Here is a 20798-nt window from a genome sequence, read left to right as displayed (position 1 = left end):
GGTGGTTGTTGGGTTGTTTCGGCGGTCCAGCGGTGGTTGTTGGGTTGTTGCAGTTGTTTCATGTTGATTTTATAGGTTTTACTAGTGGGGGGATGGGGATGGGGTGGTATTGAGGGCGCATGCGGTGGTGGTTGATTCGGTGACGGTTGTTGGGTTGCAAGAGAAGAAAGGGGTGAGTGTTATGGTGGTCGGTTTTCAGGTGGTTGTGGTTGTGGATTTAAATAGAGATATGTTGGTATCTTGCTGGAAATGGTGAGGAGATATACAAATATGGTGGTGGTGGTTGTAGGAATAGGTAGAAAGGGGGGGGGGGGGGGGAGATGTGGTAGAAGACCAAGAGAGAAAAGGCAAAATTACCCAAATACCCCTGACTTAACGGAGGAAAATTGACGGAGTTAAAAAAGTATTAAAATTGCAAGTTTTTTAAAACTGAGGTAGTCATTTGCACAAAATAAAGAATATGTACTAAAGTTGCGTAGTTAGCCAAACCACATGTACTAAAATGGCATTTGACTCTTTTAAAAAAGAATGGGTCAAAGGTTAGTGGAAATAATATTTTTCAAGAAGTAACTCAAATTTAGATCCAAGTAAAAAGTAAGGGCGCGTTCGTTTCACGGAATGGAATGGAATGGAATTGGAATTTGAATTTGCATAGGTTTCAAATTTGAAGGAATTAGATTTGGAATCTGAACATTTTAATAACATTTTAATAGGAATTTGAATTGAGGGGAATTGTAATCTAAATACATTCTTAATGTGTTCGTTTAACAAATGAATAGAAATCAAAATTTATTTATTTTTTACAATGATAACAGTGAAAACATTTTAGTTTTTTTAGATTTTTTGTTTTTTATATATATTTTGCGTTATGATTTTCCTATTTTTTTTTTTGAATTTTTTATGGGTTTTCTATTAAGATCAAAAACCCCTCAAAAAGATATTCAAAAATAATAATAAAAAATTCATAACTCAAAATATAAATTTAAAACAAAAAAAGTAAAAAAAACGTAAAATGATTTATTTATTCGCTGTCATCGTTAAAAAAAACTCGACATAAGATTCCAATGAATATCTGAATTCTGTCACATCCCGACCAAAGGCGGCAGAACATGCCGGGATGCAACGGATTGCCCAAAACACAAGACACTATTAAGTGACAATATTAAATCAACTCATTTATTTTAAAAATTAATAAACAATACATCTTGTTCATACAAACAAATTGAATACAAGTAAACAAATATATTGTTCGTTTTACTAATATCCTAATAGTTTTGATAACGTTTTTCGTCAAGTTCTCGAGTCAACCAAAGTCAAACCTGTAACATTTCATAAAATAAAGTTTGTCAACACAAAGGTTGGTGAGCAATTCATAAGTTTGAGCATATAATATAAAGTAAGGAAAAGCCACAAAAGTAGTATACGAAACAATAAATAAAAGTAATAGTTTGGATAAAATCGCAAATAGATTTACGTTAGCGACACCTAACTATAAGGGATGCCAAATAGTCTAGTATTTAATAGTTATCGAGTATCGATATTAGCGTACGACTTAGCAGCCATCGAGTATCGAGGCGCAAGAGCAGTGATCAATTTTGATATTAGCATATATGCCGATCGATTGAAAAGCATGTCACAAACCCAAACCACCCCTGAGTCTACCGAAGTTGTCGCTTCACCAAAACACGAGCAAAATGAAGAGGTTCGTCAAGACACAAATTGTGAGCAACAACAAAAACAACAGATCGCATTAGAAGACAAAGAAGAGCTGATGCCTGAGATTCATAACCTTGACTTCCCACCTACGGTGGAAGAAGAACACCCGTGGAGCTTGTGTTTGGATTCAAGTTTCCTTCCGCTTCCACACTTTACTTTTGACAAATCAGGTGAACTGCTTGACTTGTTTGACGATACGGGCTTTGAGGATAATATTGACTATGTTTGAGAGCTTGTTGGAAAATGACGCGGGGAAAGAACACACGTGTACTACTTCACCTTCATCTTCGTCATCATTGTCATCGTCCTCTATCACGAACCCGCTTTCTTGTCCCGTTTCACATTATTGAGTAGGAGGCTTAGTCCTTTGATTAGGGATCGTGTCGTGTTTTTTTTATATCTTTCGTTGCACTTTTTCTCTAGTGAAATACCATTAAATAGTTTGAGCTTTAATTGTTATTTTTATTTCATATTGTGGGCTCAACAACATTTCCCTAATCCCTCTTCATTATATGTCTAATTTGTGTGGTAAAAGCAAACTGCAAAATGAAAGAAGATAAAGATGAAATGGCCCTTCAGCCCATTGACATAATTTATTGGGTTTGGGCCTTATTTTTGGGCTACTAACAAGCAACTCTCTTGTTGGATATCTTTAATAAAATTGGTCCAAAAGAGCTAAAACAACTTAACTTTTATTTAAATTAAATGCGAGAGGTAGTATAACGAGCTTATAATATTCTAAACTTAGTTGTATTTAACTAATTATGTAGCTCACTTTCATCATATGAACAAGTTTTACACACCAATACCTCTTGTCCATGTGAATAGAAGGGAGTTCTTTACCAAGTTGTATTAGTTTTGAAAGGATTTAACCTCGATAATTTAGCTGACTACACCAACGAGGGCTTACTCGGTTCATTATTAAAACCAAGGTTTTATAAAAGTTGAATATCTTAAAAAAGAATGGGTCAAAGGTTAGTGGAAATAATATTTTCCAAGTAACTCAAATTTAGATCCAAGTAAGAAGTAAATGGGTTTAAAAAAATGTTCAAGTAAAAAGGGACACCTTGAATTCAAATCATTTATTGTAACTTGTAAGAATTAAGAAAGATGTTTCGCAAAACAAACTTTGGTCCATCTTCCATTTTTAATAATCAATTCACTTAACTACAATCGATATTCTCAGTGTTAAAAGACAAACAAAAGCTTAGGGTATGTTTGGCAAAACTAGCTGGTAGCTGTAGCTGTTAGCTGTTAGCTGGTGGCTAAAAGATGTAGCTGGTAGCTATTAGATGTAGCTTTTTAGTATTATTTAGGTGTTTGGTAGATTAGCTTGAGCTTTTAATAAAACTAGCTAGGTGCCCGCGCGATGCATCGTTCTAATCCGAAACCTATTCTGACTTGACCCCTTTTGACTCAAAACCGTACCAACATGAACCGAACTAAATTAGCCCTTTTTGCATCGACTCGTTCCGACCCTAATTTGGTCTTACACATAACCCGAGCTTGCCTGACTTGACTTGTTGCCGATCCGAACCAATAATCACATAATATGTTAATTTTTTAAAGTTAAAGAAGTATAACAATATGATACTCAAATTAAAGAGAATAAAATTCTCATTTTTATGATGCAATTTTTAAAAATAAATGTTAACATGTGAAAAAATTATGGTCTTTTAAAAAGTCATGGGGTAGTTAGTTTTGAATATGTGTTAAATATGTAATTATTATATGATTAACAAAACGTGATAAAAGTTCAACTACCAAAATTGTAAAATTTGAAATACTAAAAGCTTGTAGTTTTTCCTAAACGCTACTAGTTGGAGCTTTTAGCTTCAAACTTTTTCTCCTAACCTAAAAGCTTCAAGATACTCTAATCAAACAAGACTTTTCAATAAATTTGAGCTTTTTCTTAAAAGCTTATAGTTTAAAGCTCTTAAAAGCTCGTTGCCAAGCATACCCTAGTAGAATCAGTTATGGACTTATCAAGACGATTGAAGAATCATGACGACTTTATTAAAGAACCATAGGGTCACGACTAAAGCACGTGTTTTAACCATGTCCTTGGCTGCCGCCTACCCATTTTCTCTCTCTTGGCTGTTTAAACAACCTTCCTTCCAAGTCTTTTGACTAGTGTCTTTGGTAGCTTGAAAACTACAAATAATATTCTTTTTTAGTGATAGTGTATTGATACGCTTTGTTTATCTCGTATAATACACTCTAAAGATTCAAAGGACAAGTGATATAATGTACAACAAAAGGTAATATTTATTTTCAAACATTTTTGTATATTAGTGGTGATTGTTACCCTACTATTAAAAAAGGTGGCCAGATCATCGAGACGAATTCCAATTTGTAACAAGGGAAAACCATATGTGATGTCTACATCATGAGTTGTGGTCATTTCTAGAAAGGATTTGCACATTGTGATCTCTATCATCTAGAGACAAGCAACTGAAGAACAACTATTGGTGGGGAGGCCAATAAGTGGATGTGAGATAGGCTTGCTAACACCCATCTTGACCACGACAGTCCTTGCTTAGTTGCTTTTGTCTGGCGATATCTCCATAGCCTTAATCTTTGTAACACTTCGACCAAAGGCGGCGGAACATGCCGGGGTGAAACGGATTGCCCAAGAACACAAGACACTATTAAAGTGACAACATTTAATCAACTCCTTAATTTCATTCAATCATCAATGTAACACATATTGTTCATACAAATAAACAACAAAATATAAAAGATAGATATTGTTCATTCTTCTAATAACCTAGCGGTATCAAATTAGAATAACGTCTTCGAACTCCAACTCAAGTAATAATCAAACCTGTAACAATGCATAAAATAACATTTGTCAACACGTACGTTGGTGAGCAATTTCATAGTTTTGAGTATATATAATATGAGTGAAATCCACAAACGTATATGAGACTATAAATAAAAGCATCAATCATGGTATATAAAACATATGTAAATGAGGATCCTTTCTAATCGGTAACAACCGACATACTTGGATAATGAGGCCCTATTCTACTAGCACAAGGCTAAGTAGTTAGGGGAGCGTATGATCATACTTAACGAGGCTCAACAACAACATAAAAATAAACACTCACGCACGTAAAGCATATGAGACATATAACACACAATAGAGCAAATATTCTAGTATCATACACCCTAAAGTTTGTGGTTTGAGAAGTGAGTATAATAAATCATTTTTGTTTGAATTAGTATGCATGTTATCCCCAAAAGATAAAAGTGAAAACGGGGGATGAAATGTACTCACGTTAACTAAGTAACTTGAAAGATTGATTCGTGAATAATCGGAGATCGGGTTAACGAGCAAGACCTAGATTGAATGGGTCTAATTAGTAGGTAGTCTTGGAAGGGTTTAAAGTAAAGTATGACAAGTAAAGTAAATAAATGAAGTTTATGGTTTAAAAATGTAAATATTTGGGAAATTAAAGACATGTTCTAAAAAGTAAGTTTACTCGAAACCGAGTCTTGGTATTTCATTCATAATTATTACTCAACCTATGTTAAGTAACTTATGTGGGTTATAATGCACTAATGCAAGACCCTTTGGGTATATGAACACCAAAACAAGGTTTTAATCGAGTGTTCGGATTTGTTAACTTGGGTCTAGATAATTAACTAAACTCAAAGTTAACTTTCCAAAATGTTTTGAGATAACTCAATAAAATCAAAATACTTAACCAAGTATATAGTTCTATTATAAAGAACCTTAAAGTCCGTTAAGTGAGTATTTGGTTTCACCGGTCCAAGCTTGTTATAAGATCAAGTTGGATTCCGACACACCAAGTAAGTTGATAAAATACTTAAAATTAGTTTAAAATACATTCTTGAAGAAAAAAATGAGTTTCGATGGCCAAAAACACACTTATGTGTCTTAGGCAAGTGAACTCGATTTAGTTCGGTTTTGGTTCGGTCCTTGACTCGGAATGATATCGAGGATGGTTGCCACATACCCAAATACCATAAAACTATCAAAATGGTTTTAGAAGTTACAAGGTTCAAATCTTTCATAAACATGTTTATTAACTATTTTAAACAAAACTAGTAAATAAAACTATTTAAAACAAAAGCCAGTAACAAGAGTTCGGTCTTAGTTCGGTCTTGATTCGGGTCTAATCTCGGGATAAAACCGAGACTAGTGACTTCATAACCAATACCATGAAACTCTTTAAACATGAATTAAAACTAAACTACTTACAATATAAACAAGAGTATTAAAGGAAAATAGTATAAAAAAGACTAGTAAACAAGAGTTTGGTCTTGGTTCGGTGTTGATTCGGATCTAATCTCGGGATAAAACCGAGACTAGTGACTTCATAACCAATACCATGAAACTCTTTAAACATGAATTAAAAAGCTAAACTACTTACAATATAAACAAGACTAGTAAAGCATTAAAGGAAAATAGTATAAACAAGAATTACAAAGAGTTCTCCATGAAGCTTTGCCTTGTAGCATATCACTTCCCGAAGAAGATGAAAGCCGAAGGAAACAAGGGGTGCATATTATATATATGTTGTACACAAGCCGTGAATTAGTAAGTAATAAACAAGAATTAAAGAAAGTTGTTGTTTGATTAATATGAACCTTGAATGTTAGAGATGGTGTTCTTAGTTTGAGAGAGAAAGAAGATGAATGAGCAAGGAGAAATGAAGGGGATGATTTGTTTATATAGGGAAGTAGTCAAACTTGTTTTCTATGTTTTATATCAAGACTTTCATGAGTTTAAAAAAAAGTTTGAACAAGTTAAATAATACAAACAAGTAGCAAAATCCAAAAAGTAAGAGGTGATTATGAAACATAAAAAAAACCCATTATTTTATATTATTGAAAGATTCGGTTTACAAATCGGGTCGGGTTTTGATACAAATACAAATACAAAAAAGGACCGAAAATGACGAATGTTACAATCTCCCTGATTTGTTGTGTAATCATTAACTTTTCACAACTATTTTGTTAACATATCCAACCCCTCTAGGTTCCTACACAATTCATGCACGAATGTAACTCACCCACACTCTTTTTCTCTAGGTGGGTCATGACCTTAATCTTTCAACAAAACAAACCCTCTAGTTAGTGTTTGACGTTACCTAAGTTAGTCTAACCTTTGAGAACAAGATATGCTTTCAAAATGGGAATATTATATCGGCTAATCACTTAAACATGGCAATGCAAGAAAATAATCATTTAAAAAACACCTTAAAACAAATTCCTTCACATTTGAATTAGCTTGTTAAAGATCTCGTTTGACGCAATGTAGTATAGACATTAATAACATGGGTATTACACCCTTACCGTGATCCTTAACAGTGGTAGGCTAGTAAGGCACTTCATACGTAATCCCCGCGTTTTCAATCCGACATAAGAGAAAATCGTTCCAAAAACTGCACCGTCCCTCGCCCTCTCTTATTTTGAAAAAATGAAACATTACCGAATGCTCATGAACACAATTGAACAAACATGAACCGAACCTGTTCTTGTCCGTTCTCTATTTATTAGATTATATATGAATATAAACGAACATCTCATCAAACGGTTCACAAGCGGCTCGTCAAACTTTTGGTTCGTTTACACACTTGGAATTTACCAAAAAACAATTGGCGCGCATAAAGAAACCCTGAAATTAGGGTTTAAGAAAAATCTCCCAAATATTCAGAAAGAAACCCGATAACAATAAACCCTCACACACACACACACACACACACACTCACACACTAATGGCATGAGCCTCTCATCATCCAATACACCAATGTCATTCACCACCGGCTTTCGATTCTTCCGATGCTACACTCACCTCTCCCTACCACTCTCCGCCGTCCGATTATCCACACACACCGCCGTCACCAACCTCCGGTTCCTGTCCACCACGTCACGGTCTAGCCGTCTGACACCGGCGAATTCGAAGCGGCGGCAGGTTTCAGCTACCGAGGGTTTGGACGACTGCGGAGACGGCGGAAATGGGGGTTTGGTGACCGCGGCTAACGGAGGTAATGGTGATGGAAGGATTGTGCCGACGGAGCTGCATAAAGAGGCGACAGAAGCGTATATGTCGTATGCGATGTCCGTGTTGCTTGGCCGAGCGTTGCCGGATGTTCGGGATGGGTTGAAGCCCGTCCACCGAAGGATATTGTGAGTGTTTGTTGATTTGGTGTTTGTTATTGGTTGGAAATTGTTTATAAAAAGTTGGATATTGGCCAAGGACGGATATTTGAGATATAGGTTATCCTGGTGGGATATCGGTAGTTTAATATCGTGCAAGAGTTTATATATATGGCAATTTAACACTAAGGATCAATATACTCTTTTACCATTAACAAATAAAGCTTTTGCAACTTGCAAAACATCAACAATTGTAGCAAGTAGGAACTGATTGAGACTTAAAACACTAAAGCTAAACACTAAACACTTACAATTAAGACTTAACACTAATAGAAGCAATAAGAAGAAAGAAGACGAAGAGAAAAACTAAGAAGAAAGGTACTGAAATCGGGAAAATTAGTGATATATTCGTCAATATTGCTGATATTTCACATGGGACCAATAACCGATATCCCACTGATACTGATTGCATGGTTTGCTTATAATAAACGATCTGCATGTGTTTTTTTTACCTTTTAGAGACAGTTGGAGAATAAATGTTGTATTTTTATCATACTTTATTACTGATTTTACTTGATTATATTGTTGTTTACAAGAATTAGGTTTGGTTTGTTACTAATGAACATATGAAGTAGTGTGGTTTGGGGGCAATTACATTTGATATATTGATTGATATTATTAACGACACAACAGATTAATCTCGATTTTATGATAATTGCAGATATGCGTTGCATGAATTGGGGCTTTCATCACGTAAACCTCATAAGAAATGTGCTAGAGTTGTTGGAGAGGTTATCATCTGATTATACTTTTTCTTTATATGTTTGTTATTGTCTAGTTCTCTTTTATTTACAACCTGTATATTTAAGTTGGCCTGTTTTTTCTTACTCAGGTTCTAGGTAAGTTCCATCCACATGGTGATAATGCTGTATATGATTCGCTGGTTCGAATGGCACAGGTAGTTAAACATGCATTGCATGGGCAAATATGTAATTTAACACTGTTGGGGGTTCTGTGGGTTAGGTGGCTTTAAAGTTTCATTTTCAGATATATGTACATGCAGTTTGCTTTATACAATCATCCCTTGTTGACTGCACATTTATTTTCAGGATTTTTCATTGCGTTGTCCACTTGTTAGTGGTCACGGGAATTTTGGTTCACTGGATGGAGATAATCCTGCAGCAATGCGGTATACAGAATGCAGATTGCAAGTATGTTTTATGCTTCATTTATCAGTTTTAGTTGTTTCTATTGATTTTCTTTCACTGTTACTAATAATAACAATATAGAGGTACTCATTCTTTTAGCTTCAATTTTTCAGGCACTTACTGAAACTATGCTTCTATCAGATTTGGATTTGGATACAGTACGTATTATTCGGTCTACAAGTTTTTTTAATATTATTACATTATTTTTATGCAACACATTCAAATTTTTGACAGGTTGATTTTGTGCCAAACTTCGACAACTCTCTAAAAGAACCATCACTGCTTCCAGCTCGAATTCCGAACTTACTATTGAACGGTTCTTCAGGGATTGCGGTGACTTTTTCTAGATATTACATTTTTACTTTTACACATTATGTATCTAAACAAATATTAATTTTTTAGTGTCTTTTTTAGGTTGGAATGGCAACAAATATTCCTCCACATAATCTTGGCGAGTTGGTTGATGCTTTATCCGTTTTAATTCATAATCCAGATGCCACGGTATTTATTCTATTGTCTCATAACAAATTTCTTTTCAGTTTTAATATTATTATCTGTTTGATTTTGTAACAGCTGCAAGAATTGCTAGAATATATGCCTGGACCTGATTTTCCAACAGGAGGAATCATAATGGGAAATCTCGGGTATCTTTTTTCTTTCAATGCTTTATGTAATATATGTTGATATACATATTATAATTTAAAGAATTTGCAGATTCATTAATAGCTACTGTTCTTAATAATGTAGAATCTTGGACGCTTATCGAACTGGAAAAGGACGTGTAGTAGTAAGAGGAAAGACAGAGATTGAAGTATCTGATTCCAGAACAAAGAGTACATCAATTGTAGTAAAAGAGGTTAATTTCTATCATTCTATGACTATTTATCAATATTATATAGGATGTAAAGTTGCTGGTTCAAATGTTTAATTAACTTGTAATGGATTTCTGTTTAATATATGGGACAGATTCCTTATCAGACCAACAAATCCTCTCTTGTTATGAAAATTGCTGAGCTAATTCAAAACAAGGTATTAGTCATTTTATTAATGCATTAGTTATACCATTTTATGTCAGATTATTAATACAGAATAGATACTTCTTTTGTTTTGATAAGACTTTGGAAGGAATAAGTGATATTCGTGATGAGAGCGATCGATCGGGAATGCGAATTGTTATTGAGGTAATATTATTATGAAGTTCTTGCATGTATCTTCTTTTTTTGGGAGTTCTTGTTTTTATACTGATTGAGTTTTTTTATTTAAACTTTTCAGCTTAAGAGGGGGGCTGACCCGTCCATCGTTCTGAATAATCTTTATCGTCACACTGCTCTCCAGTCAAGTTTTAGCTGTAACATGGTTGGGTGAGTGGTTTCTTGCTGCAGATAGTTTAGTAACATCATTGATTAAAAACAAGTGTATATACATACTGATTACGAAACACCAACTTACTGCGAGAACAAAAAAAACCTAAATTATTAAATTTTTTCTATTAGTGGTTCGTATTTTTTTAAACTTTTACTTGCGTACAAATGTCTATGTTATGTATATAAAGAATTTTAAACTTATTTTTTCATATTTTATTTTTTCGTTTTTAAAGGTGTAACTACACATGTTTTGCACATGTGTAGGTTTTATAAACAAACAAATTCTAATATTTTTAGAATATTAGAAGAGGTGAATAAGCCTATGCAGTCGATAGCAGTGGGATAGCGGTGGGATAGCAGTTGGATAGCGGACCTTTGAAAAATAGCGGTGAAAGTAGCGGTACAGAATAGCGGAACCGCTATTAGCGGCGCTATTGACTGTTATTTGGCTGCTATTTTGATTCCTAGATAGCAGTCATAGTACCGATTTTCAAGGTGGGGTATTTTTTAGTCCAAACTAAGAAAAAAAACTCGTATATGATTTTGGACCGCTTTAACTGCTCTTGACCGTTATTTGGCTGCTATTTTGATTACCGCTATCCCATCGCGATAACCTAAATCTCAAATAGCCGCCGACCCTTGACTGCTATATGATTTTGGACCGCTTTAACGGCATAGGAATAAACATTGCGCTTTAACCATTTTTTGTGTTTTATTTTTTTTTTAAATCGAGAATTGAATGATTTATTTTGTTCTATTTGATATTTTAAAGATTGTGCTCTGCCCAGAACCCTCTTCTGTACATACGCACATACCTATGCATGTACTGATGTACATGTACACATGTATATGTATGTTAGGTGGACCTTGCATATAAAACCAAATCACTACGGGCTTGGTTTAATAAATGTATAATCCTGATTTTCAACAACATTTGTGATGTATAAATGTCTTGGGTTTTTATGACACAAATCTGTTCATTTATTAATGGGTTTCCTGATAATAGTTTAGACAAATATACAAGATTGGCTTCTGACTTCTCATGTTTGATTGTTTGGCAGTATTCTTAATGGACAACCCAAACAAATGGGTTTAAAGGAATTGCTTCAGGTATCCCTTTACTCTATTAATAAGGTTTAGATGATCACAATTAGTGGTTTAGTTCATATAGTCATATACATCTATGATATATCTCATTAATTAGCTTGCTGTTTTTATTCTGAATAAGTAGCTTCTTGTTGCTAACATGGCTTTTTTTGATACATACTTTTAAAACATCTGCGTTCTTTGTTTCATGCAGGCTTTCTTGGACTTTAGATGTTCAGTGGTTGAAAGACGAGCAAGATTCAAGCTTGCACATGCACGAGATCGGAATCACATTGTTGAGGTGTGTTTACTTTTAAGGTTTTTGTCCAACCACAGTAAGAAATGAGTCAAATGACTAGCTAATGTCAACAACTTTTTGCCTTTTGGTTGAATTAAGGGTATTATAATCGGGCTTGATAATATCGATGATGTGATTGATGTAATTAGAAAAGCTTCAAGCAACTCAGTAGCATCAGCAGATCTGAGGAAAAGTAGGCCCCACTGTCCTTTTATTATTTATTTTGTGACATGCTCTAAATTCTTACTTGCTTCATGTGATGCATATTGCAGAGTTTCATTTATCTGAAAAGCAAGCTGAAGCAATATTAGATATAAATTTGAGGAGGCTTACAATGCTTGAGGTGAAGCCTATTATTATTTTATGCTGACATAGTTAAATTTTACTTATTTTAATTGTCTTACTTATGCAGAGAAATAAGTACATTAGTGAAGGAAAATCCTTAATGGAACAGATTTCTAATTTGGAGGAACTTCTATCAAGTAGAAAACAAATATTGCAGGTATAGCTTATAAGTTATATAATAGTTTTATTCAATGCAAATGATAAATTTAACTTATAAATTGTGGTTTATACATAGCTAATTGAACAAGAAGCAAGTGAGATAAAGAATAAGTTTTCAACTCCAAGACGTTCAACTTTAGAGGATACTGATAATGGTTCGCTTGATGAAATAGATGTCATCCCCAATGAAGAAATGCTACTGGTACTTATAAAATAACTAAATGTACAGTTTATGTGGTTTTCTTATGTTAAAAACCCATTTACTTCACTTGCAGGCAATTAGTGAAAAGGGTTATGTTAAAAGGATGAAACCCGACACGTTTAACTTACAAAACCGTGGAACGATTGGTAAATCAGTTGGAAAATTTAGAGTCAATGATGCAATGTCTGACTTTCTCGTTTGTCGTGCACATGATCGTCTCCTCTATTTCAGGTGCTTTACACATTTTTTATATTATTAGTAATGACTAAACTCAATAGTCAACTTGAGATGATAACCTTTTTTTTTAACTTTTATAGCGATAAGGGTATTGTGTATTCTGCACCAGCATACAAAATTCCAGAATGTTCTCGTGCAGCTGCAGGTACACCTTTGATACAGGTATGTTAACTTACCGTCTTTCACTATTTGCTAGGCATTTGACAGTTATACTCTTCTGCTGACTAGTTATTTTCGTGTTTAACCAGATTTTGTCCTTATCTGATGGTGAAAAAGTTACTTCTATAATCCCCGTTAGTGAGTTTGCTGAAGATCAATATCTTCTAATGCTTACTGCAAATGGCTACATTAAAAAAGTATCATTAATGTACTTTTCATCCATTAGGTCATCCGGCATTATAGCACTTCAACTGGTATTTCTTTACCTTTTAGATTAAAAAATATATGATCTTTCGACTCTCAAGGCTCACTTTGGCTATGTAGGTTCCTGGTGATTCGCTTAAATGGGTACGTCGGTGTACAAATGAAGATTATGTTGCAATGGCTTCCCAAAATGGATTTGTTATTCTGAGCTCTTGTGAGATTGTAAGTAATACTTTATTTCTTGTATTATCGTTATAAAATCAAATGTCTTGGATTTAACTACTTTTATTAATTTGGTGTTTATAGATCCGAGCACTTGGAAGAAATACTCGAGGTTCGGTTGCAATGAGATTGAAAGAAGTGGATAGAATGGCATGTGTTGATATTATACCTGCATCTAAGCAGGATGACATAGAGCATGTACCTGGACCTGAACACACCCAGTAATTTCTCTAACCTTGATAAATTTTATATTTACTTGTTATATATATAACTTTAGCTATATCTAATAAAATTATACTCTGCAGTAAGCGGCCACATGGACCATGGTTATTGTTTGTGTCTGAAAATGGTTTTGGAAAACGAGTTCCTTTAAGTCGCTTTCGCCAGTCTCCTTTGAACAGGGTTGGTTTAATTGGTTACAAGGTAAGCAAGTTTAATATTGAAAGCAAAGATCTTCAATGTGCTTTATAGTTTATTTGTTGACGGATTTCTTTTATATTAAGTTTTCATCTGAAGACCGGCTAGCTGCTGTTTTTGTCGTTGGTTTTACTTCAGCAGGTAAATATGGTTTTCAATTTTCAATCTTTTGACTTACCAAGACCATCAGTAATTTAGTTAAGTAATTTCTTTTTGTGCTACAGATGATGGTGAAAGTGATGAGCAGGTTGTTCTTGTGAGCCAGAGTGGTACAGTGAACCGAATAAAAGTCAGGGATATCCCTATCCAGTCACGTTATGCTAGGTTGTTGAAGTTATATAATTTTTTTAGAATAATTGTTTTGTGGTTGGATGCAAAATTTCATGGTTCTAATTGTGAGTTCTGTTTCAGGGGAGTGATATTGATGAGGCTTGAGCACGCTGGTAAGATTCAATCAGCTTCTTTGATTTCAGCTTCAGAGAAAGAGATCGAGGAAGTTGAAGCTGTAGCCGTGTAGGACTTTAGACCAAGTTAATCATGGTTCATGATCATGCGAAAGGATTAACCATGAGATACATATGGCCAACCTGATTGAACATTTTGCAACATGAAACTTCTGTAAATGTGCTGCAACAGCCTTGCATTTTTTTGTGTGTGTTTATTTTGTAGCACTAATGGTATAGTAGGATTGTGCGTATTTTCATGGCGTTTGGTTCAAGCATGGAAGTATTTTGTACGACTGAGTCATGTGTGATGACATTAATATCTAATTAAGAGGTGACAATTTCACATCATTTAAAAAATTACTTTGACATTCTTCATTGTGTTCATAAGAGAAAGATCATATGCGTTTTGTGTCCATTTATGTAATGGATAAAAAAGTTTAACATAGTTAGGAGGGTGTTTCGCCTATAGCTTTTTTAATCAAGCTTATAGCTTACAAAAATAAGCTTAATTTAGTGTTTTTTAGCCTTTTAAGCTTATGCTTATTAGCTTATATTGGCTAATGTAAATAAACTTATTTGAAGATGGTTTTTTTAGCTTATTTGAAGATGGTTTTCTTTACTCATTTGCCCCTCAAATGATGGTGGATTATTGAAGTAAGATTTAACAGTTTATTAAGATGCGTAATCAATAAGAGACAAATTGTAGATAATTAATAAGAAGCAAATGATAGATTTTCAGAAAAGAGACAAGTTGGTGGATTATACGTTGGTGGAGATTTAACATTCAACCATAACGTCGTTCAATCATACGTTGGTCAAGATTTAATAGTACATTTTTAGAGATGTATAAGATGTATTACGAGCCTTTATTTCGAGATTGTGTTGCAGTTGGAGATAACACTAAGACTCCTTATAAGTTTGAGAACATGATTGATAAAGATGATGAGTTGATTGAAGGGAAAGGTGATAATGACGAGATAAATGTGTCCAACGATGACCAAGAACCTATTTTCTCCAAAAATAGTTCAACCAAAAGGAAGAAGTCTAAGAATGTTTCCTCTTCTCGTTCAACTAAGGGGCTGTTTGGTTCATTCAGATCTGAATGAGTCAGATCTGAATGAGCATCTGTCCCATTCAGCAACAACAGTAAGTCTGAATGATTCAGACTTAATTTTAACCATTCGGATGTTTTTCTGTTTGGAACCAAACAGTCTGAAGTCTGAATGAATCAGATGTTTACATCTGAATGGTTCCATTCAGATGTAAACAAACAGCCCCTAAGAGAAAGACTTCAATAACTTCTGCATTTGAGGACAAATTTGCTACTCTTATGCAAGCACTATCATCGAGAAGCTCACAATCGTATCCACCGCAAAACCCATCACCTTCCACAAAAGAGTGCATTGAAATTGTGTTAACATTTTCTGGTTTTGAAGAAGGCTTAAAGAATTATAATCACGCATTATATATTTTCTTGAAAAAGCAAGCTCGTGAAAACTTCATGGTTCCAACAAGTGATGTGGCAAAGATGGAGTTTTTAAAATATTTAATGGATAAATGATTATGTTTATAGGCTTATGAAATTGTGTTTCCTTAGTGGTTATAATTTCTATTAGAAAACTGACCTCTCATTTATTATTGAATTGCATGTTTAGTCTTATTTTAATCTTGTGTTTAATAATATGTGTGTTTCTTAATAGAATGGATACCAATAGTGACGAAACCGATTTTGATAGAGATGAAGAATACGAGGCGGAGGAAGAGAAAAATTGGCTCTTATTATGTGGTTTAGCCATTGAAGGGATAATAATCAGTCATAAATTGAATAATCCACATATGTTGTGTCACACATCTTCCCGCACAGACATTGTCTTTATTCAAGAAATACTTATTATGTGGTTTAGCCATAGAAGTTTTACGTTTGCGTTGATATAAATGTATCCAAAAATGATGGTATAATTCATATAAACAAAGTAGATACATATAAAATATAAGATATGTGGTAATATGTAACCATGCCCCTTTTGGTCATTTTACTAACATACGCTAAATAAAAAAACTAACATAAACACTTAAAAAGAGCTTATCAACTTGTAGTATATAAGCTAATCCACACACTTAAAAGGAGCTTATCAAATGATATAAAATAAGTTATAAGCTTCAAAAAGATATAAACATAAGCACAGAAATATAAGCTAGACCAAACACCCCTAGGTTGCCTATTATGTGATAACACAGCTACAATCACTCAATTCAACATGCAAGGAACAATTTTATCAACAAGTGTGTTACAACTATGATCAAAATAATCAAACCAAGGAAAATCAAAGGAATCAATTTTGATCAAAATATTACTTCCATGAAGTTTTATCGTAGACTCCAGTATTATCACACCCTAAAATCTTATTCTTAATAACTCAAAAAATACTTTATGAGCAAAATATTACTTGCATGAAGTTCAATTAGAATATAATATTAATAACACATGTGAAAGAGGACTCAGTACGAGTCATAAGGTACTCATTTTACTCGATGGCCATGTGTCACAATATTCATTTCGTCCCCTCAACGATCATCTTCAAGTGATAAGCATGTTTTAGAGGTGATAATTCCCGCTTACGAAAAAGATTCGGAATGTGTTTTTACTTAAATATGCCAAATAGCTTAAAGTGGAACGGGTTGATACATGAAGAACATTTTTAAACACAATCTCCTAAATCATATTTTTTAAGACTCAGATATCATTGTAATAATATTGTTCTTGCGTTCATAAATAACACATTAATCATTTTGAAAAACTAAAAACGGAAGAAAATAAGTGTTACAGAGTCAAAACTCTGAACTTAACAAAAGACTCGTTTCAATTCGAACCCTTTTTGCAACATGATCCGTCCATCTTATCACCTCAAAGATTCTATTCATCACAATAGCTACAATAATCGATTTTAGATATTTGACACTTCACTTTGTAACATGATGAGCGGTGTGTTCCCTGTGATCATAACGAAGGCATGGCTGCAAAACTGGTCTGGTGGTCTGGTCCTTACCAAGTCTGTTTTCAGGGACCGACGCAAGAGTTGATCCAACATCTTAACAAAAATTCCTATAAATTTTAGATTCTAATGATACCTAAAATAATTAATAGATATCATAAAATGTTTACAGAGAAACTCTTTTGGCTCAGCGAATAAAAGGGTCATAAAAAGTAAAACAATATAAATCAATAGGTTAATCATTCGCTCAATTAAAACTACATTAGCATGCCTCAAGATCCTATACGAAATGATGAGTCGGGTATTCATGTTCATACCCGTTATAATCATAATATAACCTCTCACCCTTTGCGATATCACGAGTTGCAACCAACAGGACCCTGCATTCTCCATTTACACTGTATCTCACACATTTCAAATTTTGTTTCTTCTTAGATTCCCTGCAAAATAGTTAACCACCATATTATTAATAAAGAATAATATGATTCAGCTGATATGGAAGTCTTTTGGCAAGCTTACGGGGTAAAGTTATTTATCCCGTTGATAAAACGGGCAATGTTTCCACGTTTATCAGGGCAGATAACGAGACTCTTTGAGGGATTTGATGCTAATAGAAGAGTCATCATGCTGTCACAGTCATCATGTTCACGGTTTTTAATGTAGTCCACATCACCAACGTATTCGGTTATCAAGGTCATGTCCTTTATAGGACCATCAGCTTCTACAGTATAACTGTACAAAAACAAGATTTTGTTACCATACTTTAGTGGCGGTTTAGAGGTGTCAAATTGGGCGGCCCGGGTATGTTATGTAAAGCTAGCGGGTCAATTTTAGCGTGTGATATGAACATTTGAATACATTTTGGATGACTTTCAACCCGTCTGACCAATTTGACCCATTAGGAATAGAACATTACCCAAATCGACCCATTTATAAGTTAAGGGATTAAGATTGCCACCTCTAACGGAATAAGAAGCTTGTTTTATAAAAATTAACTTATTTACCCTTCGCAAGAATCGAAGATGACACGCAGTGGAGGGCATTCACCTCTTCTCAACATGGTACTACAATATTCCAAGGTTTCTGTGTCTTCTTTTGTAAGAACCTTAAATGATATAATGGAATTTAAAATCATTTCTCAAAGTGAAAAACATGTTAAGTACAAAATAATAGTTCACTAAGAGGATTGTGTGATCATATGAATTTACTTAATTTTATTGTTTCACTTTTGAATTTATTTACCTGCATTCCACCTTTTTCATTAGGGGCTAGATTAGCCCTTCTTGGAGCCATATCAAAGGAGTAAGTGAGATCGTCACTATATTCCATATTGAGTGAGGTCAAAGCAGAAGCTAGAGACCCCATTTGCTCTAGCCTACGTTCCGTATCTTCACTTGGAATAAATGGTAATAATCTCCTCCTTTTTTTATGATGCACCATACGTCTCCTACGTTTCCTCGAATCTGCTAATTCAAAAAATATACGAAATTAAAAGAAGAAAGTGTAAAACTAGCAAAAACATCTTATATATTGGGGGATATGGGAAAAAAAAGTGAACAACCATGGTTAATTGATAATGTATAGAAGTGTAAATTTAAAGGATAACCAGATTTTGTTGAATATCTTACATACAAAGTTAGTTGGCTTATTAAATTACTAAGATTCGATAGTTATAACAAATGTTCATTGCCTTCGACATTCTAACAGAAAAGATCACCATTGTTACATTAAAGCAATTCAGAAACTTTGATTCCCAGAAAATAATAGTTGTATGTTATAACAACAGTTAAGCATACGATGAACTTCATATATGACTTTACATCTGCATAAAAGGGTTAAACTTTACATTTTTGTTTGGATGAAAACAGGGACTGCTTTTCTACCTATATGCTTTATGAACCAAAAGAATAAGAATTGTTTCTTGGCTTTATTATATATATATTAAACCTTCAACAGGGATACTATTATGGTTTGAGATAAGAGAACTGAGATCCATCCTTTGTTAATAATTAAAAAGAAATGCCAAAAGATTAGGCAATGAGAGATGAATCATTAATAAGAGGAACCGTGCTGTTTATGAAGCTAGAAATGTTATTTAACAGTTATAAAAGTATTGATTTGCTTAGAGATTATAACCAAAGGTAATAACTTTGACGGGAAATGCATGCAAGTCTACTACTTCCTTGCCTAGCTGGAGTTCTGGTTCATAACCGACATTATGAAGAAAAAATAACTATATCATTAACTTGTACACAGAGAAAAGGACAAACATTAGGTCTGTTGGAAAAATCTCTCACCTTATGGTCCACAATCCACATAATACAAGATGCATGATCATATGTGTACTCTGATCATATCCTACTGGCCTCAAAATTGTTTTAAACACCACAGATTGTATATAGTAGCAAATCTTTTAACTTATATCATATAATCGCACGTACATAATTTGTGTAACTCTTATAAACTAATGTCATTAAGTGCACTTTATGATCCTAAACGAAAAACTAAAACTTGGGAGTAATGACAAGATGAGAAGAATTGCATAACGCGCAACAAAGAATGAAGCATTCGCTCGATAAACTTTATAATACGATTATACTAACCCAAGATTCGCCGTATGATTAAAAACAGAAATAAAGTATGCCCTGAAAAATGCTTTAAGATATGAAGTTGTTTGTTGTATTCTATAATGCGAGTTTAACACACACACACAAGGGATAAAACGACTCCGATTGAGTGCAACTTCATACTACTTGAAAACCTCTATACAGCTTCAGAATATTAATACAACTTAACAAATGCACATGACAGCAATCTAAGCTTATCATTCATAAGTGGAATTTGCCACTCTAACTGAACCAGCCAAATATTATAATCACTTAACAAAAAGACACAAGTTGTCTTTTTAGCTTATAGATTAATTGATGTGATTTAATCACCAATTCACAAAGCTAATTATAAATTAATAAACAATTGCAACAAACCAACAACCCTAATTATTCATAACATTCAAAAAACCCGAATAATAACAACACCAAAAAGTACCGAAAACCGACCTTGTGGCGAGATTCTCTTCACAGGAGAAGCTGTGCATTTCTTTATCTTGAAGAAATCAAAGATCTTCGTCTGCGTGAAGCCTAGAACAATACCCAAAAACAACACCGTTTCATTAATTCATCAATTCATCATACATTCTAATTAAATCAATTAACTAATTAATTAATGAAAAAACAATACTTTTAAGCTGCGGAGGATGATCGGAGCATGTGGGACAGAACCACAGACCAATCGGAACACGGACAACGATTGGTCGGAGACACGTCATATGAAAGGCTTTGTCACATTTATCACACAACAGCAGCTGGTGGTCCCGGTCACCTGACCCACATTGATCGCAAACGGTGTCTTTATACTCATCATCAACCTCGTACTCAACGACGACGGCGGGCTTGATGACGTTGTTGATGATGTCATTAATCGACTTGTATTTCTTCACTCTCCGCTTCATGGCAAAGCCGGGAATTTTGGGATCGGAGGAGGGGTATTTTGGGAATAATTGAAAACGGTGGGAGAGACAGGGAAGGAAGGAATGAATTAGTCGAGGGCAAAG

At 34.1% G+C, this 20798-nt stretch overlaps 3 protein-coding genes across 3 annotated transcripts; 2 read left to right on the top strand and 1 right to left on the bottom strand.

Moving 5' to 3' along the window:
- The first annotated feature begins 1498 nt into the window (after window positions 1–1498).
- Window positions 1499–1945, top strand: LOC143608823 (uncharacterized). Its single transcript, XM_077083755.1, has one exon. It carries the CDS (start codon window positions 1499–1501, stop codon window positions 1943–1945), a length of 447 nt encoding a protein of 148 aa, XP_076939870.1.
- Window positions 1946–7342: 5397 nt separating this feature from the next.
- On the top strand, window positions 7343–14488 carry LOC143608810 (DNA gyrase subunit A, chloroplastic/mitochondrial-like). Its single transcript, XM_077083747.1, has 27 exons — window positions 7343–7878; window positions 8570–8639; window positions 8741–8806; window positions 8958–9059; window positions 9170–9214; window positions 9291–9389; window positions 9471–9557; window positions 9630–9700; window positions 9804–9912; window positions 10023–10085; window positions 10172–10237; window positions 10329–10417; window positions 11482–11530; window positions 11721–11807; window positions 11904–11997; window positions 12077–12147; window positions 12217–12306; window positions 12385–12510; window positions 12584–12741; window positions 12828–12909; window positions 12996–13160; window positions 13231–13332; window positions 13417–13553; window positions 13638–13755; window positions 13836–13890; window positions 13974–14073; window positions 14161–14488. The coding sequence occupies exons 1-27, from the start codon at window positions 7472–7474 to the stop codon at window positions 14264–14266; spliced, it is 2814 nt and encodes a 937-aa protein (XP_076939862.1). The 5' UTR covers window positions 7343–7471; the 3' UTR covers window positions 14267–14488.
- Window positions 14489–17279: 2791 nt separating this feature from the next.
- On the bottom strand, window positions 17280–20696 carry LOC143608815 (putative Histone-lysine N-methyltransferase ATXR5). Its single transcript, XM_077083751.1, has 6 exons — window positions 20426–20696; window positions 20245–20325; window positions 18431–18651; window positions 18193–18293; window positions 17708–17920; window positions 17280–17628 (listed from the first exon to the last, which is right to left on the bottom strand). The coding sequence occupies exons 1-6, from the start codon at window positions 20694–20696 to the stop codon at window positions 17469–17471; spliced, it is 1047 nt and encodes a 348-aa protein (XP_076939866.1). The 3' UTR covers window positions 17280–17468.
- Window positions 20697–20798: the final 102 nt, after the last annotated feature.

The sequence above is a fragment of the Bidens hawaiensis genome, unplaced genomic scaffold (genome assembly GCF_021521415.1).
Source record: "Bidens hawaiensis isolate Kalapana, Puna unplaced genomic scaffold, B.hawaiensis_p1.1 tig00419434_1, whole genome shotgun sequence".
Classification (NCBI taxonomy): Eukaryota; Viridiplantae; Streptophyta; class Magnoliopsida; order Asterales; family Asteraceae; genus Bidens; species Bidens hawaiensis.
Note: the sequence above shows the minus strand (reverse complement) of the source record. Positions and strands in the feature narration are given on the sequence as shown.